Here is a 27,842-nt window from a genome sequence, read left to right on the forward strand (position 1 = left end):
TTATCTGATTGTGTGTTACATTTAAGGCATTTTGCAGATGCCTTCAACAGAATGACATAAATGAATGCTGTGGCAAAGAAATGTGGTAAAGAAATGGCTCGCATACAAATGACTCTCGTATGAGTTATAGCAGGTCTAAGTTTTGTTGATAGAGATTAGTCTGTGCCTGAACACTGGGAGGGATTCTGGCTGTTCTCATATTCAGTGGAGGTTGCTTTGGAGAAAATAATGGAAATGTGATACATCCACCATGACGCCAAAACCAACCATATGCTTTAAATCAAAAACAAGATTTACATTACAGTGGAAGTACAAATATTCACAAACCAGTTTGTGCACTCATTTGACCGAGTTCTTTCTAGCTTCCTCAAAGCTTAAGGAGAGACTGACTGTTCCACTTCCAAAGCTCACCCTTGGTTTCTGGTTATGTCTCCGTGTAGAGGAGGACTCAGTTTCATTCCCATTGGTCTTCATGCTGACTGAGGAAGCGGGCGAGGAGGCAGAGGACCCACCCACACTGCTTGACCTCTTCCTGGAGGCAGAACTGTGTCGTAGTGTTGCTTTAGCTGCTGCTTTGAAAGAATGAGCTGCTGTGCTACAGCGCACCTCCTCAATTGTGTTCCTGGATGGTTTTAGGAGAATGATGTACACCTTGTTGAAAAAGATACAGGCTAGTAAACTAAAGCTGGAGGCCAGAATGGCAATGACCTCAACCGCTGAGACAAATTTGCCATACGTGCTGAAGTATGCGGGGATGAAGGAAATCCAAACAATGAAAAAAATCAGCATGCTAAATGTTATGAACTTGGCCTCTGTGAAGTTTTCAGGAAGTTTCCGAGACTTGAATGCAAAGAAGAAACAAATAGCTGCCAGCAGGCATGTATACCCGATAAGGAACCCCAATGCCATCATGGAGCCCTCGTTACAGGTGATAAAGATGATCTCATCAATGTCATAGTTCTTGTAACTCCCTGGTGGGGCATTGTACAACCAAACCACACAGATCATCACTTGCACAAATGTGAACAGGAACACCAGTAAGAACTGCAGGTTCAGTCCCCACCATTTACGGTGGAGACTGGTGGGGATTTTGGCTTCAAATACCAGTAGGACACGATTGGTTTTAATTAGAATGCAAGAGATGCATAAAACAAAGCTGATTCCAAAAGCTGGTTGCCGAACACGGCACGTCCAGTCTTGTGGTTCACCTATGAATATAAGAGAGCTAGAGAAACAACAGATGAGTGAAAAAAGCAAAATAAATGACAGCTCTCGGTTCGATGCTTTCACAATTGGGGTATCACGGAATTGCACAAAAACACCTAAAACAAAAGCTGTTAACAGAATCCCAAGAACTGCAAATAAGGCCAAAGCAATCCCAAACGGTTCAGTCCAGGACAGAAACTCAATCTCCTTCAGAAAGCAGGATGTGTGATTGCCATTAGACCAGGAGTTATTTGGGCATTTAGAGCAAACACTGGCATCTGTGGAATAAAAGAAAAGAAATAGGAACAAAATACAATTTTCAAACTGTTGTGATAATTACAGTAATACTTCCATATTCCTTCCATGTATTAATCTTTGTTAATGCTGGTTAATAAAATGCATTTGTTCATTGTTTATTTGTTCAAAGTTCACTAACCACAGATTGGTTAACTATGGTTTTATTTTTAAAATGTAATCAGCAAATGTTAAATTAACTAAGATTATTTTATTAACTAAGATTACTACGTTTTAACAGAGGTGGCCAACCATTCTCCTGCTGCAGATTTAAGTTTCAACCCTGCTCCAACACCTGCCTGTAGTTTTCAAGTCATCAAATTGTAGCAGTATGGAGTACCTCAAGGCTCAGTGCCTTGACATTGTTAGGAAGGCAGACACACTCTGTCACTATAAATCTAGATTAAAGTCCCATCTCCCTAACCTGGCTTACATATAACACACAGACATTTCTATTATTCACATCTGTTAAAGCATTGTTAGGCTGCATCAATTAGGTCAACTGGATCCGGGAGAAATTAGCATAACACCCAATGCACGAAGAATGGCATTTACGCTAATATTAGTTTCATTATTATTCAGAGGTCACTGTAGCCACCAGATCCAGTCTGTTTCCAGATCCGGTGGCCTCTACAGACAGCCCTGAATGTCAGCGGAGACATGTCAACTACGTGAGCCTCAGAGACAGATCCCCAATAAAGACCTCGTCACATGCACAAGATCATGGGAACCAGACAAGTCCTCTGCACAATCTGATTATGCTGTAGCCTGGAATTGACCAGTTACTGTTGCCATCTCCGACAATCATTGCCTCACACTACACATCAAAAATTATCACAGCGCAAAGAGGAAACTGACAACTTGCCGACAGACAAGACCATCAGGGGCGGAACACACCATTTTTCAACCTTAAATACACCTAAATTAATCTACTCTCTGATTTGTGGACAAGGCTAGATGGGATGCAGCTGTGGCTAAAGGCCATTTACATTTACATATTTTTTTTAAATCCAGGGGATTTTGTCCACAGCATGATAAGAGCACACGTTTCTACATATTATTTTATTATTTAACACTTAACTTAACCGATGCAAGCCATGCAAACAGTGGGAAGATGACAGATTTTCTATTACACAAAACCTGTACTTTAAAAGGAATTCCTTGGCTTATTGCCATAACTGTGGTAGCCAACAACATCATAGCTTAACTCTCCGCACATATTTATACTTAGTTATATTGAAAAGATTTCAATTCAGTCTATCTTTTCTACCCCATTTTAACATGGATTTCTATGGAGACTGGCCGTAGCTGTTGGCAAGATGGCGTATAGCAGCGGGAGCGCATAATATCCATGTTCTGATTGGTCAGATCAGATCGCCTGTCAATCAAGCTTCCTGCGAATGGTCAATTAAACTGCTGGTTTTATCTGGCCAACTGAGCATGAATTCTCCCACGGTTTTTTTTTTCTCAATTTCTGTCACCGATGGAGATTTAGTTCCTCGCCACTGTCACCTCTGGCTTTCTTAGTTGGGGACACTTCATTTCCAGCAATATCATCAATTTAATTGCACAGATACTATTTGAACTGAACTGATGTTGGCTGATATTTAATGTGCATCTTGTCAGTCAAGCCGTAATCAGCTGTAAATCTTTACATGTGCATGATTTTACATGGAGCAGCATTTATTACACAAAGCCATTGTTCACTGACAAGCTGTGCAAAACATGCACAATATATGACTGTGGTTTGGCGCAGCTTCTCAGTGAACAACAGCTCTGTGTAGTAAAGTCTTCTCCATGTGAAATCACGCACGTGTAGAGATTTACCACTGATTACAGAACTGGCTTTACTGACAAGATGCGCATTAAATATCAGCCGATATTTCTTGTGCATCCCTAACCAAGGTGTAGACACCTGAGCCAGGGCATCTCTGTGGATCTACCATTGAAGAAAGTGTAATATTCAACTTGGGCTTTGTTCAAAACCTTAATTAGCACACTTTTTGAGGAGACAGGCATTTGTAGTGGTGTCCAAAACCAGCTGATACTATCAAGCGGACTCATTCAATCCCATAATGCACCACAATAATGAGAGCATCCATAATGCATTGCACAGTCTATAGGACATTGGCCTTCCAGGAACAGGATTGGACACTCCTGCATTAAACCCTTAACATCACAGAATTGCATTAATCCTGTTTAATTAGGACTAGAGATAAACTGCTCTACCATTGTTCCTTCCAAGACCAAAGAAAGTGCTGACTGTCTTCTAATAGATATTAAGTTGCTATTTCCTAAATTTTCTAACCTTTATGGTCACTGAACTCCCCATCCGAGCACTCTGTACACTCGAAGCAGCATGTAGGCTTGCCATCAATAATCCCTTTTCTGGTTCCAGGTTCACATTCCTCACTACAGTTGGAAAATGGTACCTGGCAGAGAAAAGAGAAGCAATATGTGATCCTGGACCACAAAATCACGTAGCACACGTATATTTGTAGCAATAGCCATGCATTATATGGGTCAAAATTATTGATTTTTGATTTTGATTGATGCCAAACATCATTAGTACATTTAGTAAAGATCACGTTCCATAAAGATATTTTTGTAAATTTCCTACCGTAAAATATGTTATAACTAAATTTTTGATTAGTCATATGCATTGCTAAGGACTTCATTTGGACAGCTTTAAAAGGCAATATTCTCAATATTTAGATTTTATTGCACCCTCAGATTTCAGATATTCAAATAGTTGTATCTCGACCAAATATTGTCCTATCCTAACAAATGATCCATCCAATGGAAATGAGATGATGTATAAAACTCAGTTTTGAAAAAAAAAAAAATATGCTGTCTCAGGCTAAAGGTCTATACAACAAGTTGCATTTGTTTCTGTAAGTGTGTGATCCTTTGGGTACTCCATTAGTTAATGAACACTAGGCTAAATAAATAATCTAAGAGCCATGAAAACTAGGAACTGTATGTATGTTCTATGATTACTCACCTCAGTTAGATGGCCGTTCCACAGTATCTCAGTCTTGTCAATGGAAAGTTGGGCCCCATTCTTGTTATGTATGCTGTAATAACCAACCTCCTTAAATACAACAGAACCATCCTCAGGTGATCGATGCCAGTTTATGATCGTATAATTTGCTGAGAGCTCACTGCCATTGTCAAAGCACACCTTCTCCCGTATGCTGTTTATAAAGTTGAGGTGTCTCAGTTGTTTCAGAACCTTTTAGAATAAAAAGAGGCATGTGAATATCATTTTGTTGCTATCCTAAAAAGACCAGAGCAGAGCAGAAGGGAACCTTCTGGAATACTGCAACAGAAAATTATTGTGCAGCTTACAAATATAAATGTAGCATAATAAGTAACCCACCTGCCAAGCTTCAACTTTCCTAATGTCTGCACAAGAACCATTAGCAAACAATCCTTTTCCAGGTGTGCAGGTTAGTATGTCCTGAAGTGCCTGTGCTATGGCATAAACAGCCACATACACGTTATAAGAAATCCTTAAGTGTGTGTAGTCCAGGTACGGTGTCTCCACACTTGCAATATCTTCTTCACCAGTGCACAGTGGTCTGAAACTTGTACTGCCATTTTCACTGTCCTCATTTCTTGGACTATCTTTTAGATAACAGTTAAAAGTCTCCTCCCAAAATTCTCTCACAAACTCATTGTGGCTGGACTTCTTTGGGTGCACTTGCTGTAAGAACTCTTTAAAACCCGGTATATGACCAGCTCTCAGTGCAAAGCCAATAGTTCCTCCCATGACATCAAGGTACTCTGGCTTAGCAACCAGACTAGAGCTGGCCCACGCCTCACTTGCCAACCAGATACGGTCTGTAACATTTCGCTTCACCATCTCTTTAATAAGTGGCTCGATATCTGGTCCACTAGCAAACACGGCAATGACTTTAGCAGTTGAGTTTTCAATGCGGTCCACTAGGCGTCGAATCTCTGCTTCATCAATGTATTGTGAAATTAAAACATTAAGATCAATGCAGATGTCCCTATGAAACATTTCGTTTTCAAACTTTTCAATACCCGGACGGCCATATTCATCATCAGAGGCAATAGCAATCACCCAGTTCCACTGGAAGTGGTCAATGACAGCAGCCATAGCAATAGCCTGATACTCATCTGTGGGGATAGTTCTCATGAAGGATTTGTACTGATTTTTGTTGCTCAGAAGTCGACTGGATGAAGCATAGCTGATCTGAAAAAAAAAAAAAAACAGTGGAGAAGAGGGACAATTTAAGTCAATTAAGTTTTAAGATTAAATGAGATCATCCAGATATGTATCCAGTAATAGAACTGTTGTCTTTACGAACAGTCAGTATTAATTTATTCATGCTGCATTTACCAAGCATATTTTTCTTATTTCTTGTAATTGCTCACAAAATTATTCTAATGAAACACTTAGAGATGGTTTGGAAATTGCAAAACAACCTGAGGAATGTAGAAGAGGCCCAGAAGGTCAGCCACTGCTGTAGAGACTGCAGATCCAGATGCCCCAACCACTGCAATGGTTGATGGGATGTTCCCTGTGCAGTTACAGAATTCATCCAAGTTGATTGAATCAATCTTATTCTGTGCAACAAAGCTTAGCGACGCCTCCAGGCCTTTCGAGACAGTGTTACATGTGTCAAATATACGGTAGCCAAGTGTGATGTTTGGAAGAAGAGTAGAGCTGTTGTTGATTTCCTCTATAGCAAAGATCATAGATTGCAGCCAGCGGAATCCACGAAAATTATATCTGAATAAGAAAGTAGCCTATATTTCAGTATAAAGAATGATATTTTGACCCATGTTTATTATTTAATCAAGTTAATCAACAAAGACTAGTACTTAGAACTGACTTAAAATATTTAATATGACATGGCAAATCCAAGGCTTTTAGAAAAAGACACTTTAAAATTGTGTTAAGTTGTAAATAAAAATTACAAATAGCAAATACAAATATATGCTATTGAAAACTAAGTGCAAATAGCAATGGGTTCTATTTACATTAAGTGAAAACAGCAATATATATATATATATATATATATATATATATATATATATATTAGCGATATGCTATTTACCCAGCTATAGATTCTATTTACACTACTTGCGCTTTTCCACTGCATGGTATGGCACAGTATGGTTTAGTACAGTTCACTTTTGGGGGTTTTCCACTGGGTACAGTACCTGGGTACCAGGATAAGGGTTGCCGCAAATGTAACAGCAGAGGTGGCCGCAAATATAAATGACATGTGAATAATTCTGTCCACTCTAAAGTGACACTAAACCGCAGTGGAAACACAAACCGAGCCATGCCGCACTGAGCCATGTTGAGCCGAGTCGTACCACACAGTGGAAAGCGCCATATGTTAAAACTATACCAGTTATTGCAAATAATGGCAATTATCTGCACCTCATTATTGTAGTGCATTTTAAAACAGTATGCAATAATAACATATTGAGTGTAAATTATCATTTTTAATTCAGATTATTAAGTGGATGTCACTTATTGGGACAATATATTATTTTTTTTTTTTTTTAATTCCTTTCCAAAGTGATATGACACCACTGGATGCAATTTTGCATAAGCGTCTTTTGACACTACGTATAAAAATACACTACGTAAAGGGCACTGTAGTACATTTACAAAAAAACGAAAATAAATACTGTTTTAGTCTTCCTACTTAAAATGTCATATTTAATTCAGGGTTACTTAACATTTCTTTGTAACTAATTGTGGTATTTACTAGCAATTTCTGAGAGAATATTTCTTCTACACCAAATTTGCTTGTGTAGGTTCTTCTGTTGTTAAGCTAAGAAAACACTGGAAATTTGTCTTTCCAGACAAATTTCTCATCACTTAAAACAGGACAACTTTTGAACGGACTTCAAATTAAATATGGCTTTCTATTTAAATATGGCTTTCTATTATGTCCTTAAAGGGTTAGTTCACCCAAAAATGAAAAGTAGGCTGTTTCAGACGAAACCAGTCGGAGTTAGATTAAAAATTATTTGATATATCAAGCATTCAAGCAGTCAGCGGATGTTGCATTGCTTCAGTCCAAAAGAAGTGAAATAAAAAGCACCCATCCATACTCAGAATTGGTGCTCTGCATTTAACCCATCCAAGTGCACACACACAGTAGTGAGTGTGCACTTATGCCTTGGGTACTGAAGGTGGAAGAGAGTGCTGTTCATTCACTCCCCCCACCTACAACTCCTGCTGGTACTGAGACTCAAACCTGCGACCTTCGGGTTACAAATCCGACTCTCTAACCAGCTGCCCCATAAATGGAAGAAGTTCCAGGGGAATGACGTAAGATATCAGCTTTGTGCATGCGCCGCTCAGAAGTGACAAGTGTTCGACCGATATCGCCAAGGCAGATATTTGTCATTTTTCAAATATCGGCATTAGCCGTTAAGTTTTCTGCTTGGCCGATGTGTTCGAGGCGGGGCTTTTATTTTGACACAGTGCTCACATTCTCCCTCTTGTCTGCTTTCATCATTAACAGTTCTGTCTAATTCAGATAGAAGTCTGTCTAATACGGTTAAATAAAAGAATTAATGTATTAACAAGTATTATAACAATTGCTTTTATATTATAAGTAATAGAAAGGCAAACATTATAATACTTTTTCGTTTGCTGTCAGCATTAAGCAAATACGTACATATATCATTTAAAAAAAATCTTTGAATGGCTAATGAACATCTAATTTAACAAACCCTGCAAACTTAGTTGAATCTGTCATGATCCTGGCTCTTTCCTTCTCTTTTCTCATCCCTTACCTCCCTCTGCTGGTTGTTTCATGTCCTACTTTCTCTTCTTACCCATTCTCTCTTTCTCTCATTACCGTCAGCTGGATCTCATTCTCTCATCAGTGGAGACCAGGACAACTAGAGTCCCAGATACAGATCCCCTGTAAAGACCTTGTCTCAGACGACCACCAGGACAAGACCACAGGTAACAGATGATTCTTCTGCACAATCTGACTTTGCTGCAGCCTGGAATTGAACTGCTGGTTTCGTCTGGTCAGAGGAGAACTGCCCCCCCAACTGAGCTTGGTTTCTCCCAAGGTTATTTTCATCAATTCTGTAAGCAATGGAGTTTTGGTTCCTTGCCGCTGTCACCTCTGGCTTGCTTAGTTGGGGTCACTTCATCTAAAGTGATAATGTTGACTTGATTCCAAATGAATGCACAGACACGATTTAATCTGAACAGAGATGACATCACTGAATTCAATGATTAACCGCTTTCAAGATGCAAGGGGCGTTGCTGGGAAGGCACGATGAAGAGCTCACCACAATTTGCCATGTTGTGGATTCGTTGTCCGTTCAAGTCTCTGATCTTTCTCAGCAACTCCACTTACTTCGGATGGACGTTCCCAGTCCGCTCCTCAGTATCCGCCTGAGCCGCGGGTGAACAACCCCCCCCCCCCCCCCCATGTTACTCTGGAGAACCCACAGAGTACTTGCTTTTCCTGACTCAGTGTGAGGTCGTCTTCTCGCTTCAGCCATCTTCCTACTCCATAGCGCATTCCCGTATCGCCTATGTCATCTCACTTCTCAAAGGAAGAGCCCGCAAGTGGGGAACGGCTGTATGGAATGCAGAGGCCGAATGTCTGATCAGTTGTGTGTTTTTGACCGCTCTTTCCCCATGGTCCAGAAGCCTCTTGCACTTTGTCCTCATTACGGCAAGGACGATGAACCATCACCAAGCTTTCTGGGGAGTTCCGGACCCTCTCCACTTCATGTGGCTGGAACGAGCAAGCCCTGGTGGCCCGTTTCATTGAGGGTCTTAATGGCGAGATAAGGGATGAAGTGTTGGCCCGAGAGGTACCGACTCGCCTTGATCCCCTGATCGATTCCGCCTTGCGAGTGGAGAATTGTTTTGAGCTGCGCCAACGGGCTCGCCGTGTTCTGACCACGGCCACTCCGTTATCCAAAGTCAGCTCTCCGTCTGTAGCCGCTATCACTCCTGAACCGATGCAGCTGGGAGGAATCTGAATCTCGGCTGCTGATCGCCAGTGTCGGACCGTCAACTGCCTCTGTCTCTACTGCGGCTCGGAGGGACATTTCATTACCACATGCCTGGTAAAAGCCAGAGCTCACCAGTTGTAAGAAGGAAGACTCGTGAGCGCCTTTTCTCTGGACCCTCAACCATGCTCCCGGACCACCTTTCCTGTTCTTCTCTGCTGGGCCAACTCTTCTGCTTCCTGTCTTCCTTGAAAGACTCTGGAGTGGAGGAAAATTTTATGGACTAGAACTGGGCCCTGTAACAGGGTATTTCCCTCGTAGATCTTCAGGATCCCACTTCTGTCTTCGCCCTGGATGGTAGCGTTCTCGCCCAAGTTAACTTATTCCACAGCACCGGCAAGTCTCACCGTGTCCGGTGTCCACAGAGAGACTATTTCTTTTTTCATTTTTAATTCCCCTGATACCCCTGTAGTTTTGGGTCACCCATGGTTGACCGAACATAATCCTCATATTAATTGGGCTAAGAATTTTGATTCCTGAGTGCAAAGCTCTTGAGAAATATCTCTCAGAATCATTAGATGCGGGCACTATCGTTACCTCCACCTCTCCTGCGGGGGCTGGGGTTTTTTTGTGAAGAAGGATGGTACGCTGCGCCTCTGCATTGATTACAGAGACTTGAATGACATAACGGCTAAGAACCGGTAGCCGTTACCCCTTATGTCATCAGTTTTTGAAATCCTGCAAGGGGCACAATACTTTGCAAAACTAGACCTTTGAATTGCCTATCATCCTGTACGAATCAAGGAGGGTGACGAGTAGAAGACGCCTTTTAATACACCCCTTGGGCACTTTGAAAATCGTGTTCTTCCGTTTGGTCTAGTTAATGCCTCCTCCGTATTTCAGACTCTCATTAATGATGTCCTTAGAGACATGTTAAAACTGTTCATATCGTTTACCTTGACAATATTTAGATTTTCTCTCTTCAGATTCATATGCAACATATTAGACAGGTCCTTCAACGACTCTTGGAGAACCGTCTTTTTGTCAAGGCAGAGAAATGCACCTTTCACGCTCAATCTGTCAAGTTTCTCTGTTCCGTTATCTCTTTCCATACTCGTACGTAGAGGATCTTATAGCGTTATATTTTAGTAAAAAGTTATGAGCGTGTAAGACATGCTCACGAGCACATTATGGTATTTAACACGCGCAAAAATGAACCTTCAGCTGGCATGATAAAAGTACTCGTGCACAAATTCAACAACCGAGAGGTGTACAGGTAGCTGCAAGCGAGCGCATGACATACTCGCATAGGTTAACTCTGCTTGTGCAGTGGAATCCTGCTCGCGCGCAGCGGGCTTCTGCTCGCGGAGTGCTGTTTTGCTCGCGCAGTGGATTTCTCGAGTCTACATGACTTTTGACAATTTGGGGGCGGAAACCAAGGAGGGCACTGACCCTCTTATGATTGGTCACTTTCACACAGGGACATCCTTGTACCTTGATTGACAGCTCTCATTGCAGGAAGCACGGAGTTGGGTTAAGTTACCACCGAAGAAGAGTGGGAATGTATTAGAATGAGTTTTCTAATATACATTAAATGTCTCTGCACGTATAAAATGCTGCGCTGATCATAGTTAAATCAGTTACCATCGATGAATATACACTCTAGAAACGGTTGGGTCATTTTGTTGGGTTATTTTATTTCTTTTTAAACACTTTTGGGTAGTTTCAAATTTACCACATGTTGGGTTAAACCTGCTGGGTTGCGTCGCTGGGTTGTTTCAGGCCAGCGCTGGGTTATTTAATGCGCTTTGAAGATCGCTCCCCAACTGTCATTTTGGAAGAACAACGGGGCAAAGCCACGGCTTTCAACGGTTTTAAGTTAAGTTTATTTAATGTTTTCTTTAATAATTATTTTAAATTGGCAGAATTCTAACTTTTTTTGCGGCAACATTACTGTTAAACTTCTATAGGCCAACATTATTTACATTTAAATGATGAACAGTTTACCTCAAACGGGCAACCTACGTAACCTTACTCACATAATCGTGCTAAGGTATCTAAGACGACAGATTAATACAGTTTTATTAAGTTTCAGACAGTGACGGATGGCTGAAATATGCGAATATCTGTGAAAATAGAGGAAAAAGTCGTTTCTGACACTGAAAAGCGAATTTAACAATTTAACATGTAAATGAGTCAAATGAGTTCAAATAAGTGAATACGACTATCTGCTCTAATGTAAACGCCTGCAGTTGTCCATATCGACATGTAAATCATACAAATTACGTACAATATAGTCAGACTGCAGGTCTAATATAACAGACGATCCGGTTCCCGGTTCAGTAATTCTCGAACAAAGTGATTCCGGGAAAAGAATCGACGTCTCAGGGCATTTCAAAGTGCGCGCATGCACAGCGGACGTAGGCCGAGTTAGTGAGGTGATTTAATGCTTGTGTGGTTACTAAAGACTTTTTACATACAAGTTATAATTCAAAATGTTGTTTTTTTCCTTTCAGAAAAGCACATGGATACACTTGTGAGAGAAAAACTCTTCGAGTGCAGTCTTATTGAGGCATCTAACAGTAAGTTCATGTTTATTATACATTTTACATAATTGCTTGTCTGTTATAATCAACTAACATTAACCCTCACTTAACTTAAAGGCACATACATTTTTATTTCGTGCATAAAGCTACACTTTATGTAACTTTATGTTCAGATTACATAATTTATGAGCGTAAACTTCATATACCCATTTTCCAAATCGTGTTTTTTACTTGTCCTTATCACTTTGGTACACCTATAAGTGTATATGGACTGTTTTAAAGCTGCGGAGTAGCCCAGTACCTGCGTCACTTGTCATAGAAATGTCTGTGTGTGCGCATTCAGTGTGATCTCCTTCACTGTGCCAGTGACTGTGTGTTTGATAAAGCCAGGATATTAACATAAAACTGTGATTTATAATGACTGGAACATCCCATTGATTAGACAGTTTGAAAGCACACCTTTCAGCCAACCACTAGAGCATATTCTGCTTCTGTAGACCAACTCATAGGTGAATTTAACTCATAAACATGATGGACTCAATTTCATGATGAACTTCACACAGTTAATTGAACTGAATCACTGTTATTAACAGTTAACAAATTAAAACACTTTGTATTTTCTTTTACTTTATTTTATAGGTTGGAACAAACATGGAATTCTTTAACTGAGCAGAGTACAAAAAACCCCATCCAAATGTCATGGCGATTTAAAAATGCCAGCAGATCTCTCAGGCATTGATCATAATCAATGGACAGGTAAGGATATTCTGGACTATTTTCAAAAGGAATTGCAAATTGTAAATTGAATTGCATTTTTCCACATGTAGACGCATACATTGTGACAGTCCAAACGCATTTGAATTTCAGATGCCTTACACAGAAAGCTGTCAATTTGTGTCAAGGGTGGGACTATACTATGGGGCATGTTTGTATTGGGAGATATTTTGTAGTTTTTACCCCAAATCTCTCACTGTTTCCACTCTGATGCACGTCAGCAAAGCAACATTACAGTTCTACTCTGATTTACCTATTTGCATCTTACCCTATATTTTATTCATCAGGTGAAAAGCATTTTGCACAATTGTCTTTGAGTGACGTCACCTCCCAATACAAACACTCTCCATAGTATGGTCCCACCTCTGACAAAAATTGACAGCTTTCAGTGTGAGGTATTGGAAATTCAGATGCTAAAGTAATTGCAATTCCATTTGAGTTTTGGCAGGTAACATGTGCGACACAGTGAAAAAAACAGACATTGTAATTCATAAAACTTCATGTACTTGTTCTAATGATGCATCTATGCTAACATTAGTCTGTTTCTCTCTTATTCCGAGGTCACTGTAGGCACCAGATCCAGTCTGTATCCAGATCAGAAGGTCACTGCAGTCACCCAGATCCAGTACGTATCCAGACCAGATGGTGGATCAGCACCTAGAAAGGACCTCTACATCCCTGAAAGACAGCGGAGACCAGGACAACTAGACCCCCAGATACAGATCCCCTGTAAAGACCTTGTCTCAAAGAACCACCAGGACAAGACCACAGGAAACAGATGATTCTTCTGCACAATCTGACTTTGCTGCAGCCTGGAATTTAACTACTGGTTTCGTCTGGTCAGAGGAGAACTGGCCCCCAACTGAGCCTGGTTTCTCACAAGGTTTTTTTCTCCATTCTGTCACCGATGGAGTTTTGGTTCCTTGGTTTTCCTTAGTTGGGGACCATTAAGATCAAGCAACATCATTGACTTGATTGCACAGAGGGACGATACATCACTGAATCAATGATGAACTGACGTTAACTGAAAACTGAGTGTTTACTGTTGTCCCTTTTCATTATTACACACTATTTTCCTATGTAATAACAGACTTTTTAAGCAAATGGACTTTGCTTTTCCATTTGAAATTTGGCAGTCCCTGTGCATTCATGAAAACTGAAACAATAATTTTTGTTCAGTGTTTTTGAAACAGTGTTTTTACTCAAGATTTGCAATTGTGTTTGGATTGTCACAATGTGTCACATGTAGAAAACGTAATTGAAAATATAATTTGCAATTCCTTTTGAAAATTGTCCTTCCATAGACAGGCTCTATAACAGAGTACACTGCTCTCAGTTGTAGATCTTTGCTTCAAATCATAAGTGTTTGACAATAGTACGCCCAAAAATGAAAATTGTCATTAATTATTCACCCTGGTCAGAAAGCTCTCGAAATTCATCGAAAATATCTTGTGTTCTGAAGATAAACGAAGGTCTTACGGGTTTGTAACGACATGATATAAATTTATAATATACATTTTAGGACATCTTTAAATGATTTTACATTTAAATGTAAAAAATGTTAATTCTCAATGTCATTTCACTGTGTATTTAAATAGCTAAACATGTAAAAATGTAATAGTTAAACAGCTAGACACCGGTCATTCAGAAATAATTTTCTTATTTATTGCAACTGTATTTGTTTTTGTTTTGTTTTTTGTTTTTGGATTTGCTGGAAACAAAAAAGGGAAAATTGCATGTTGTTTGTCATTGGTACAAATTTGTGAATGTCAGATTCCATTAAAATTATTTTTAACAGTCTAAATAACCTGTATTCTTCATTATTTATTAATCCATGATTGCTTTGTTAAGCAAAAGTGAAATTATGAGAATAACCCAGCAAGAATAACCCAGAATCATAAAAATGCAAACACACAAAGGGTAGAAATTGCAATCTTGGGTTTTCTCAATAACCCAGCATGCTGTTCTGTCTAATATTTACCCAGCGCTGGGTTGCCAATTGGGTTATTTTTAACTCAGCCATTTTTAGAGTGTATTAGCGAACGATGAAGCCTACGTTTTGTTAAGAAAGTTAACATTAACGTTACATATTTCCTAAATGAATCATAACATAATTGTTTTCACATGTACTTTTACATGTGAAAAAAATTATGTTATGATTCAGTAAGCCTAACGTTAGTTGTCTAAGATGCAGTTTTTAAAGATTAAAAGTTTTAAAATGAGTGTCTGGCCATCAGCATCACAAGTGTTGGCTAAGGCGTTAGCTACAGAAAGAATAGGCTAGCTAGTTACGTTACTTGTTGCCGAAAAATATGTAACGTCAATGTTAACTTACTTAACAAAACGTAGGCTTCATCGTTCGAAAATATATAAATCGATGGTAACTGATTCAACTATGATCTACGCAGCATTTTATACATGCAGAGACATGTATAAAACTCATTCTAATTCATTCCCATTCTTCTTTGGTGGTAACTTAACCCAACTCCGTGCTTCCTGTAATGAGAGCTGTCAATCAAGGTACAACGATGTCCTGTGTGAAAGTGACCAATCATAAGAGGGTCAGTGCCCTCCTTGGTTTCCGCCCCCAAATTGTCAAAAGTCATGTAGACTCGAGCGAGCAGAAATCCACTGAGCGAGCAAAACAGCACTCCGCGAGCAGAAGCCCGCTGTGCGCGAGCAGGATTCCACTGCACAAGCAGAGTTAACCTATGTGAGTATGCCATGCGCTCGCTTGCAGCTACCTGTACACCTCTCGGTTGTTGAATTTGTGCTCGAGTACATTTATCATGCCAGCTGAAGGTTCATTTTTAGCACGTGTGAAATAACATTATGTGCGTGTGAGCATGTCTTACACGCTCATAACTTTTGACTAAAATATAACGCTATAGGCTCTGCCCTAAGGGGCTTTTGTTTGTGCCACCCATCACGCTGTTCTTCAGTGGGGGCACTCGTCTAATTGATTCACTCACCCAGGGGTCAGAGGCACTATTGTGCCGTTCGTCAGAGGTTTTGGTGGTCCTCCCGTGAGTGAGACATTCGCTGCTTAATCGTATCCTGTTCAGTCTGGCCCAAACTAAGGTCAGTAATAGTCCCCTGGAGACCCCATGGGTGCAGATTGCCCTTGATTTCATTACTGGGCTCCCTCCATCCACAGGTAACCAAGTTATTCTCACTGTTGTAGAACGCTTTCTAAGATCGCCCACTTTATTCCCCTTCATAAACACCTGTCTGCCAGAGAGACCACCCAGACTGTCGTTGAACATGTTTTAAGATCCACGGTCTTTCCGAGAACGTTGTATCTGATAGAGGACCACAATTCTCCTCCCTCTTCTGGAAGGAGTTTTGTCACCTTATCGGTACCTCCACCAGTCTCTCCTCTGGGTTTCACCCACAGACGAAAGGTCAGGCCGAACGCGCTAACCAGACTATCGGTTGGCTGTTGCGCAGTCTCGCATTTCGTAACCCTGTGTCTTGGGCATAACATGTTATGTCCGTTATGTCCGTGGACAGAGGGTTTGGCTCTCTACCCCTCCTGGGAGGTTCTGGATCGCTCACTCATCGACAATTTTTTCCGCCCCCGTCAGTCCCCATCTTCTAGTGCACCAGGAGGCGTACCTTGAGGTCGGGGTACTGTAATGATCCTGGCTCTTTCCTTCTCTTTTCTCATCCATTGCCTCCCTCTGCTGGTTATTTTATTTCCTAATTTCTCTTCTTACACTCTTACCCATTCTCTATTCCTCTCATTACCGTCAGCTGGATCTCATTCTCTCATCATCACACCTGTTCTCTATCTACCTCTTTCGCCCTCACTATTTCTAGCTCTCTCTTTCATGTCTGTGTTGTTGGATTATTGTTTGACCTTGATGCACGTAGCAGAGTTTAACCATGACTTCTCAGAAGTTATTTCCTGTTTTGTCTTGTTTGCATATCAAGCCTCAAATGTTGCTGCTGTTTCACCTGTTCTATGCTGTACCCAGTGGCCTCCGTTGAGAGTAGCAGAGGGTTACTCATCTCGCCAGTTGTCCAGATCTCACAGATCAAGAGCCGCCCGGATCTACGCCAGATATCTTCAGTTAATGTCTTGGAAAGAAGCAACAAAGCACTCCTGAGTTACCCTTTTGTGAATATTTTGTTCTATTTATCAGCCTTGTGGTGCTTCCTAATTTGCTCATTAAAAAGACTGTACCCGCTTCTTGTCTCTGGACCCCTGTTTCATCATAGAATCGATCTGTGAGATCTTGTGAAGTGTGCATTTTTATCTAGCATGATCGCATGTTCTCTGTGTGATGATTGGTCCATGTGAATTGAATGCTTTAAAATTTAAACTTGTTATTTCAAATTATGCTGCACTTAAAGTATTTGCCCACTGCCATATTCATGTAATTTTCTCTGTATGCTGTATGTAAAATGAGTGTTGCCCTGGCTTTATTTGAAAAATATGATTCCCAATGCACATAAACTTCCCAGAATACAGAGTGCCCTGTTGGTTACAGTGTTTACTTCCTTTTTAATTATATTTTTATTAAATATTTATTTGTGAAACATACTTTGTCATCTGAAGTATAAGTATTCCTATTTTACACATTTTTTTTAATCCATTATCAAATTATTTCAAATTTCTTAAATATGAATAAAAATAAACATTATTTATGTCTGCTTTATTTTGGCCTTCTTTCCAAGATATCAGCATCGGCTGTCAAAAAACAGTGGACCACTATGCTGGTTTTCACAAGACTCACCGCGGCATGCATAGTGCTGACCTCCATACGTCAGGCTTCTGAGTACAACTGTTGGCGCAAGCTAGATTCAAGTGATTATTATGTTTGGAATATGGATATATTTTTTTACAAAAATGCATCAATTCACTAATACGCCTTTGTTCACCCCCCCAGAGGCATATGAGACACTTTTTTATAATTTTTATGGATGGGCGCTTTTTATTTAACTTCTTTTGGACTGAAGCAATGCAACACCCCTGACTGGATTCATCTGAAAGAAGAAAGTCATATACACATAGGATTCCTTGAGGGTGAGTAAAACTAATTTTCATTTTTGGGTGAAATAGCCCTTTAAATGAAACAACATTAAATTTACAGTTAGTCACTAAATAATGTGTTAATTACCAAAGGTCAGTTATCTTGATATAAAAAGTTTGAACTGCATTTCGAGAAGCTGACCATGTTGTGTTTATACCTGACACACTCAGTTGACATTGGCCTCGCTGCAAGATCCTGGTCTTTGGATGCCACTCCAAAGTGTATTGGGAAAAGCCCCCCTAGCAGTATGTCCCCAGTCTTCTGGGCCCTCTGGTGTGGGCCATAGATTGAAATTACACCGCTGAAACCCAGTAGAACCAGGTAGTACAAGTAAAACTTCAGATGAAACTTCATTTCGTCAGTTGGTTTCTGAAGTGCTCTTCATGGGGCAAGGTAGATGTTGTTAAAGTGTCAAGCTTTGGAATTTCCACTAGTTTCGTCAATTGCCTCTTCTGTCAAAAAATATTTTGAAATGCTCTTCCCTGAGTTGATAAAATCAGCAGACATTATGCATAGAGTGTCAGAGAGACCAACCCATTCTTGAGCGGGGATGTTGCTGGGAAATCCACCCGCATCGCTGATTATATATCGGTCTATTTGCAGAGATGAAGATTCTTTTGTTCCTTTCTCCAGTAAATGTCTCTCCTGTTCATTATGTGATGGATGGAGGAAAACAGCCCATGAAAGTAACTTAAAGTATTTAGTGTTTGATTTTTGACTCAACACACAGTATTTGGTTGAATGCTGGACATTCCTGAAAAAAAAAAACATAACAAATAATTATTATTATTAAACAAATAATTTTTATGTTTATACAACAGCTATAGTTTTTCTGTTCTTTGAATTTGATTGGTTAAGCAGCATAGAGTACAGCAGTGCCCACCCACTATTTTAGCTGCCCATATAGACACACAACAACGTCATTTGCAGTAGACCTTCATATAACTGTGGGGCCACTAAAGTGCTCTTTTGCTTATAATGATTCTCTGATTGGTGGAGATGTTTACATGGGTAATATAGTTTATCATCAGGAATTTCACTACTGAACATGATTATTATTTCCAAAGAAATGCTGAAACATATTCTATCAGTTGTCATCCTCATAGCTCACAGTAGGTCTTTATTTAAATGTTTATATGTAAACATTCAAAATCGATTAAAAAACATTCAAAAACGATAAAGTTAAGACTTTTTCTTTTCAGAATCCGACAAATGAACTCTACCGGTGTGGGCAAGTAGATGTCTCTTTAGACCAGGACTTTTATAAGTGAAATGTGGTGCAAATTGAACATGGTATGTTTGAGTTTGTGTAAAACATGAAATGTGCTGTCACCAACATGTGGCAATAAATTATAAGACTTCCCTTTCATAGGTCACTTCGATGCTGCGGTGACGTAACCGCTTTGGGAACACCCCTCGGTGTGATGAATGTCTGAAGCCCTATACAATCCTGCCAATCCTATTGGCCAAATAGCACTTGGCACCGCCCTACGCATGCGTACTGTTGGGAACTCAGAAACGAAGACCAGGAGACTCTTGGGTAATCTTCAGCAGGATTCTTTATTGAGAACGCTCTGCGTGGCGCTGCAGTCATCAAAAAGTCTAATTTGTCCTTAAGACATTGTAGTTTTTATACATTCAAGTGGGAGGGATCCATACAGTAGAGGTGGAGACCATTTTAACAAAGCATGCAAATGCAATCAGGAAGATACCAGACACTGGCAACTTCCCAGCCTTGATCTTATCAGCATAACAGTGTCATTTAAATACAGAGGTGCCTGACAGTATCAGAGACAAAAGGCACAGCTGTGTCTTGAGCTTAAAAAAAAAAACAAATGGCAAGGAAAAGCACAAAGACAAAAGGACATTATCTCAGACACCTGATTTTCCTGATTTGCCTCAAAATGTATATCAAAACGTTTTCAGTTCATATGCTATTACATTGGAACCTAGTTTTAACATTTTTCGTATACCTGGGTGCCGCGCGCCATTTCGCACAGATTTTATTCCTTCAGGGAAGCTAATCATATGTGCCCTAGGATTCATCTCACGTTCTCCAGCCATTTCTACGAGCAGTGTTTAACTCCTCTTCATGGACGCGATGAGTCAATGAAGGGTGAGAGCAGAATAATGGGTTTATCACGAGGAGGCACTCATGAGAGGTTCCTTAGCAGCCTCTCTAAATGTTCTCTCCGTAATAGCCTACGGCTACAGTAAAAAAAAGAAAAAAGAAAAAAAAAAGAATCCGCGCTCTGGAGTGTATTTCTATAAGTCGCCTTGCATCCAACCCCCACCGTTTCGCTTCTGCGGTCGCCAAGGCCCCGCACAAGGTGTTAGTTAGGGGTGATATGTGCGGCTTGACTATGAATACAGTGATGCACTGGAGTTTTTCCACTTGCTCTAATCAGCAGATTTGCTTTTTCAAACTATGTTTGTCCAACTGCGGCTTCGAACTCAGAGTAGGCTCTGGCCGGCATACGTGGTTCTCTCCCTCCGAGCGGACAGGAGAAACGTGCCTCCCCTTCCTCAGTAGCTATTTATGTGGCTACCCGCGTGGTGGATAAACTCCTAACACCTAGACTAACTCTCTGGCTGAACGGATCGCGGCGAATTCAGCCGCGGCCTAAGTCTCGAAGGCGTATCGAGTCGTGTCTAATTTCGGCAAATTTACTTCTCTTTATGGCGGTTCTTAACGAGAAAGCCTCTCATCCTCAACCCCCACGCTCTAACATTGACTGTCTCGCAGCAAAGGCACCTCGAGCATCATTGAACTGAGCTATCATTTGAACGCCCCCTCAGACACTCTGCACAATTCAGCCTTCAGAGTTTGACACAGCTGCCGACTTCTCGCTAGCGGCGTGGCCCGATGTTTATCTTGTTGGATTAAATCCTGCCGTGGATACGCTTCAGGATTATACACAACGAAACGAAGCGACTTTGACGCATGCACTTCCTTCCTGTTCGCCAGGGACTGTGCCCTCCACCAGAGAGCGCTGTTGGACTGTTGGAGTCTCGCAGCAAACAGCGCTTCGAGCAGCATTGGATTGAGCTGTAACGCCAAACGTTCCCTCAGACACTCTGTGTAATCCAGCTTTAGAAGAAGTACACCCCTCTCAGATGGAGGCAGGGTTTTACAACCGTTATTTTGTGGTACCAAAAAAAAACAACAAAAAAAAGACGGCAGCGGCGAATCTTGCACTCAGGCCGAGCAAATTCAAGATGTTGACGATAAAGTCTATTTTGTCTCAGATTCTACCAAACGATTGGTTTGTTACGATCGATCTGAAGGATGCATATTTTCATATTCAGATCATCAAGAGACACAGGAAGTTCCTCAGATTTGCTTTAGAGGGCAAAGCGTATCAGTACCGCCTTCTTCCCTTTGGCTTGCCCCGTACTTTCTCAAAATGCATAGACACAGCTCTGGCTTTGACTGGTTGGGGAGCTGTTTGTCAAAGGCTCCCAGCCCACGGAGTGTGGACAGCGGCACAACGCAGCTGGCACATAAACAGGTTGGAATTACTGGCGGCTTTTCTGGCTCTCCAGTATTTCTCGAATCTGCTGATCGGCCGTCATGTGCTGCTCAGATCAGACAACACAGCGGTTGTGTCATACCTGCGTTCTTTCCTTTGGCTTGCACCGTACTTTCTCAAAATGCATGGACGCAGCTCTGGCCCCGTTGCGGATACAGGGCGTTCGTGTTTTGAACTACTTAGACGATTGGCTGGTGTTAGCGCAATCGCAGACTCAAGCACACTGTCATCGGGATCTTGTGCTGAATCACTTAAACAGCCTGGGCTTACGCACAAATTTCCAGAAAAGTGTTTTAATCCCCTCTCAACGGATAACCTTTCTGGGAATAGAATTGGACTCTCGCGCGATGACAGCAAAGCTTTCTCTCCCGCGCGCTCAGTCAATTGCGTCATGCATGCAGCACTTCAAAGCGGGTTGCACAGTGACAGCGAGATTGTGCCTCAGACTTTTAGGTCTAATGGCAGCTGCATTCCCCGTAATTCATCTGGGATTACTTCACATGCGCCCTTTTCAGTGGTGGACGAAAAGACGAACGATTTCACCCCGTTGTCTTCCCCATCGGACGATTTCTGTGATTTTCTGGACAGAGTGGAACAGCTGCTGCTGGTGGCTCCGCGGTGGCACACGTAGCCGTGGTTTGCGGACCTGATCAGTCTGCTAGCGGGCTCTCCATGGGAGATTGCCCTCAGACAGGATTTATTATCACAAGCACAGGGCGTGGCCTCTGAGCTGAGTGCGTTAGTATGTCCCGGTCTTTCTGTTGAAACCGAGACTATACTGAATTCTACAGCAGCTTCTATGAGACGCTTATATGCTTTCAAGTGGAGACTGTTTACAACCTGGTGTGAAAATCGTAATGTGGATCCAGTTACTGCCCAGTGGCTTCAGTGCTGGAGTTCCTTCAGGACTGTTTTTCTGATGGAGTGACACCAGCCACTCTAAAGGTTTATGTGGCAGCCATATCAGCTTACCACAAATATACAGATGGTGCCTCAGTGGGCCGTCATCCACTTGTTTCTCGTTTCATACAGGGTGCGCGACGGCTGAGGTTTCTTCATGGGATTTATCCATTGTGTTGCATGGTTATCAGGGCATCCGTTTGAGCCCTTGGAAACTGTACCGGATAAAATCCTGACTCTGAAGACACTTCTTCTTATGGTTTTATCCTCCCTCGAGAGAGTTGGGGATTTACAGGCTCTCTCTGTCTCACCCTCGAGCATGGAATTTGCACTGGGCTCTGTGAAGGTGCTGTTGCGACTGAGTCCTAATTATGTTCCTAGGTTGCATCTAATTCCTTTCGCTTTCAGCGAGTGGTCCTGGAGGCTTTACCCCCTGCTGAGGCGGGGTCAGGAGATCTAAGTCTTTGCCCTGTGAGAGCTTTAAAGACTTATGTGGCTCGTACAGCCCCATGGCATGAGTCTGACCAGCTGTTTGTCTGTTTTGGACACATGTACAGGCCATGTGGCCATGTACAGAACAGCGCGTGTCCCATTGGCTGGTGGAGGCAATATCTTTAGCCTATGAGGCGCGGACTCGCTTCGCCTTAGGAGTTAAAGCTCATTCCACGAGAGCTGTGGCTTCTTCTCAAGCTTTTCTCTGTGGATCTTCTATGGATGATATCTGTGCTGCAGCAGCATCTCGTTCCCTATTGAGGGAACCATGGTTACATACGTAACCGAGATGTTATGCAATGTCCAAATACCCACACTTGCGGTCTTGACCACTTGAGAGCGTGTGCGGGCGACAGGAAGTGTGCAAGACTGTCCAGATCTTAAAAACACCAAAGCACAGTGCCCTTGATCCACTTCGGATTGGTATTCAAGGTTTAGTGTATCCCATCATGCATCATGCTCTGAAAATAAATTGTGAGACTTTTTGCCAAGATCGAACAATTCCAATAGGGTCCTTACACCACCGGTGTTCGGCCTAATAATAATTTAATTAGAAAGTTTATACTGACCTATTAAGATTTTCCATCTATATTGCAAATATATATTTTTGCTATTTTGTTTCATTTTTTTCATAGGTAAATCGATAACAATTACATTTTAAACATGATTTTAAATGTAATTTATGAGATTTGTTGTCATTTGAATCCAATATTTCTTTGTAAAAGGTAAAAAGTTGATCTTACTCAAATGTTTTCAAATGATTCATTAGTTTGAATATACAATGAACCAAAAACTATTATAACACCTTATAGTTGATAATTTAGTATACTTTATTTTTGAGCAAACATCCCATGTTTCGGTAGTGACTGCACATTTTCACTAGTGACTGTAATTCTTTGGTGACCACGTCACATTACAGAATTTTAACTTGCATACAGAAACATACTAAAACACAACTGTACTAAAATGTTGTTTATGTTCCCCAAATAAAGGATTATGTGTTCCCTTTTTTCGCTATCGAAACAATGAATTAAAAACTAATTTTATGCAATAACTCCCCCCAAAAAAGTGCACTTAATTGCACAAAATGGTGTTTGGTAGTTATTTTTTATTTTTTTTAAATGTCACTTTTTTTTTAAGAATCAACAAAATACTTTTAAAAACAAGAATCATGTCAGTATAATTTTCATAAGAAAATTTTGGGATTAGGGTTTGGAACAGGCATCTCCCAACTGAAAGTACCTAATAAATGGTGATTGTACTGTATATATTAAGCTCATTGATATTTTAAATATTATGTGTTTCAATAGATAGGATCTTAGTAAACTAAATGCTTTTTAAATGTGTTTTTTGGTTGTAAGAGCAATTTGGACCAATTCTGCAGATAGCCCACAGCAGATAAATGGGTGAGCTTGAACTAATCTGACCATTATGGTCAATACCACTCCAGATTTTATTCCCTATACTATTCCAAGTGTCTGCCATTTTGTAGTTGTGGCCAGATTCTAAGTGAACGGCTTAACTCATTAAGTTCATTCATTCATTTATTTTGCATGTGAAACAAGTCTGAATGGGAGATGCAGGCCGGGGTTTTTTTTTTTTTTTTTTTTTTTTACATTTTACACTGGCTCTACGTATTCAAGGTATTCAAGGTTTAGTGTATCCATCATGCATCATGCTCTGAAAATAAATTGTGAGACTTTTTGCCAAGATCGAACAATTCCAATAGGGTCCTTACACCACCGGTGTTCGGCCTAATAATAATTTAATTAGAAAGTTTATACTGACCTATTAAGATTTTCCATCTATATTGCAAATATATATTTTTGCTATTTTGTTTCATTTTTTTCATAGGTAAATCGATAACAATGACAATTTAAACATGATTTTAAATGTAATTTATGAGATTTGTTGTCATTTGAATCCAATATTTCTTTGTAAAAGGTAAACAGTTGATCTTACTCAAAAGTTTTCAAATGATTCATTAGTTTGAATATGCAATGAACCAAAAACTATCATAACACCTTATAGTTGATAATTTAATATACTTTATTTTTGAGCAAACATCCCATGTTTCGGTAGTGACTGCACATTTTCGCTAGTGACAGCAATTATTTGGTGACCACGTCACATTACAGAATTTTAACTTGCATACAGAAACATACTAAAACACAACTGTACTAAAATGTTGTTTATGTTCCCCAAATAAAGGATTATGTGTTCCCTTTTTTCGCTTTCGAAACAATTAATTAAAAACTAATTTTATGCAATAACTCCCCCCAAAAAAGTGCACTTAATAGCACAAAATGGTGTTTGGTAGTTAATTTTTTTTTTAAATGTCACTTTTTTTAAAGAATCAACAAAATACTTTTAAAAACAAGAATCATGTCAATATAATTTTCATAAGAAAATTTTGCGATTAGGGTTTGGGACAGGCATCTCCCAACTGAAAGTACCTAATAAATGGTGATTGTACTGTATATATTAAGCTCATTGATATTTTAAATATTATATGTGTTTCAATAGATAGGATCTTAGTAAACTAAATGCTTTTTAAATGTGTTTTTTGGTTGTAAGAGCAATTTGGACCAATTCTGCAGATAGTCCACAGCAGATAAATGGGTGAGCTTTGAACTAATCTGACCATTATGGTCAATACCACTCCAGATTTTATTCCCTATACTATTCCAAGTGTCTGCCATTTTGTAGTTGTGCCCAGATTCTAAGTGAATGGCTTAACTCATTAAGTTCATTCATTCATTTTGCATGTGAAAAAAGTCTGAATGGGAGATTTTTTTTTATTTTTTACAGTTTACACTGGCTCTACGTATTTTTCATAAATCATTCACAAATACTTCATTTATAGCATTAAAATGAACATACAGAAGCTATACTGACAATCTTTTTAATTAAATTTTATGGGTACGGAAATAAATCAACTGGTGTTGTTTCATAAGCATTAAGTCCACCAAGTGTTTCACAAACTAATTTACAAGACTGTAAGGAAGAAATAATCTTGTGTAACTATTCTTTGTAACAAAAAGAGTACAATATAAAGGCAATATCAACATCTTATCTGATAAAATAAATGCTTGGAAACCAGATCTTCATTTTTATTTTATTTTTTTACTTGAGTTCAGTTCCACCATGTTGGTGAGAATCACACATCAGTTCACACTAGTCCCATGTTTTTTTCTTAAGTTAAAAGAAATAGAAAAGTTGAGACAAATCCACATGGAGTTCCACATGGCTAACCTTCTCACTGCAGGATCTGTGTGTGATACTATGGCCAGTTTAGACTCACTTCCCATGTTTAGTGTTTTAGAATCCAGCTAATTAACTCTGGAAATATGCTCCAGCAGGACTTAACTATTCCACAAAACACTGGTCAAGTCCCTGGAAAAAAGGTTAAGGATCATTAATGTAAGAGAATGGGGTCCATTAGCTGCACATAAAGAGAGCATTAAATAAGTTTCAATTAAGGTTGATGATAAAAATTCCATAATTAATGTGCGTTTTGATTTGTACAGTGTCTCTTTGGATGTAATTTTGTATTAAATAAAATACGATGGGTCTTCATGAAACTCAAATAATGGAACAAATCATTTGTCCACAAACTGTTGGACTACTGTAACAACTGACAAACAATTGAATAAGGGTTTTACAAACACAAAGTTTCATGAAAGAGTCCAAATGACAAGAGTCAATGCTGATGATTAAAAACCTCTACATACATGCAAGACATGCCATCCTTTGTGTTACAGTAAACACACAAGCAATATCTAACTTCCAAAAATAAATAAATCTCTCAAACTTAATGATCAAAACTTTTCTCATAAAAAAAGAAAAAGCTTAATATAATTTACATTTTGGCTCCTTCACTATTTAGCATTAAAAATGGAGATGTTCAAAACAAAGGTACTTACCTTATTAAAAGCATCAAGTCATGAATTCCATAGAAAGAGACAAAAGCCAGATCACTATTCACGACTCCCAGTAAACATTAAGGAAATGTATAATGGAAGCAACCAACAGTCTGTGATACCAAACCATAGTTTTGCAAATCAGCATGCTCTCATATTTTGCTTCTAGTTCTGATGTTAGATCATTCGAGTTCCTCCATTAATTCTGAGCACTGTGATTGTGTGTGCTGTTCCTGCGAGAAGGGTGAAACATTAACCAGAGTGATCAGTGCATTTCCTCTGGCTGGTTATAGTCATCCTGTGGTCACTCCTATTTCAGTCACCTCCAACAACATGGCTGAAGTAATTTAAAATAGTCAACATATTTCCAGTCTAAACAAATATAATGCATATAGTAAACCAAATTTGCATATGTAAAGTAGAAGTCTGAAGAGTAGGGTCTGAAGATTGACTTGTCGAAAAATATCTACTTTCCCATTGTGAAAAAACAAACAAAAACAAAAAACACACTAGATCCATAGGTAGCTACTAGTTTTAAAAGTGTTAATCCAAGCTTCCTGCACAGCTGATCTTAATGATCATGACAGGCAAGGCCGCAATACCCTAATGGGCAACATGGGCTGCAGACCAAGGCCCCAAACACTAAGGGACAATTCTCTTTTGCATCTTATAGGGTTGCCAACCATACCGTATTAAAGGCATCAGAAAAGTGTTCTATATGAAAGCTATATGGAAAGCAGTTTGTCCCATATTTGCAGACATACGCCATATGACCAACTAGAGACCATATAAATAAATTATTTTTACAAATCATTGTTTGAATTGCGAACGCAGATGCTAAAGAAAGTCTTAAAGACCAAGCAGAATGCTCTGCCGCCTGGTCACTCCCGCTTCACAGCAAGTGAGACTTGTGTTTTGATTTCTGTAAATCAAGTTTGGGCGAATGTGGAGATGTAATTATCGATCTGAAGCACAACATCCACCTGAAAAAAAAAAATATATATATATGTCTACCAGAGGGAAGACATCTTTCATTGTGCATAATCTGATAAAAGATTAAAAGAAATTAAAAAAAACAAATACATCTTGGTGCCTTTCCACCGGTTCTGTACCAGTCCAAGCTCATTAACATGTTTTTGGTTTATTTTTCCA

General features: G+C 39.9%; 1 protein-coding gene across 1 annotated transcript; it reads right to left on the bottom strand.

The window, feature by feature from the left end:
* Positions 1 to 27,263, bottom strand: casr (calcium-sensing receptor). Its single transcript, XM_026260029.1, has 7 exons — positions 26,694 to 27,263; positions 18,000 to 18,596; positions 5,956 to 6,262; positions 4,883 to 5,722; positions 4,505 to 4,735; positions 3,809 to 3,932; positions 1 to 1,484 (listed from the first exon to the last, which is right to left on the bottom strand). The coding sequence occupies exons 2-7, from the start codon at positions 18,194 to 18,196 to the stop codon at positions 340 to 342; spliced, it is 2,844 nt and encodes a 947-aa protein (XP_026115814.1). The 5' UTR covers positions 18,197 to 18,596; positions 26,694 to 27,263; the 3' UTR covers positions 1 to 339.
* Positions 27,264 to 27,842: the final 579 nt, after the last annotated feature.

This window comes from Carassius auratus, unplaced genomic scaffold (assembly GCF_003368295.1).
Source record: "Carassius auratus strain Wakin unplaced genomic scaffold, ASM336829v1 scaf_tig00215316, whole genome shotgun sequence".
NCBI classification, from domain to species: Eukaryota; Metazoa; Chordata; class Actinopteri; order Cypriniformes; family Cyprinidae; genus Carassius; species Carassius auratus.

Bases quoted from the DNA above. Each gene is read 5' to 3' on its own strand.
- casr (XM_026260029.1), bottom strand. From the start codon at position 18,196: ATGAAGTTTCATCTGAAGTTTTACTTGTACTACCTGGTTCTACTGGGT. The intron at 4,736-4,882 runs GTGGGTTACTTA...TTATTCTAAAAG, and splicing joins GGAAAGTTGAAGCTTGGCAG to GTTCTGAAACAACTGAGACA. The intron at 1,485-3,808 runs GTTAGAAAATTT...TTTATTCCACAG, and splicing joins GGAGTTCAGTGACCATAAAG to ATGCCAGTGTTTGCTCTAAA.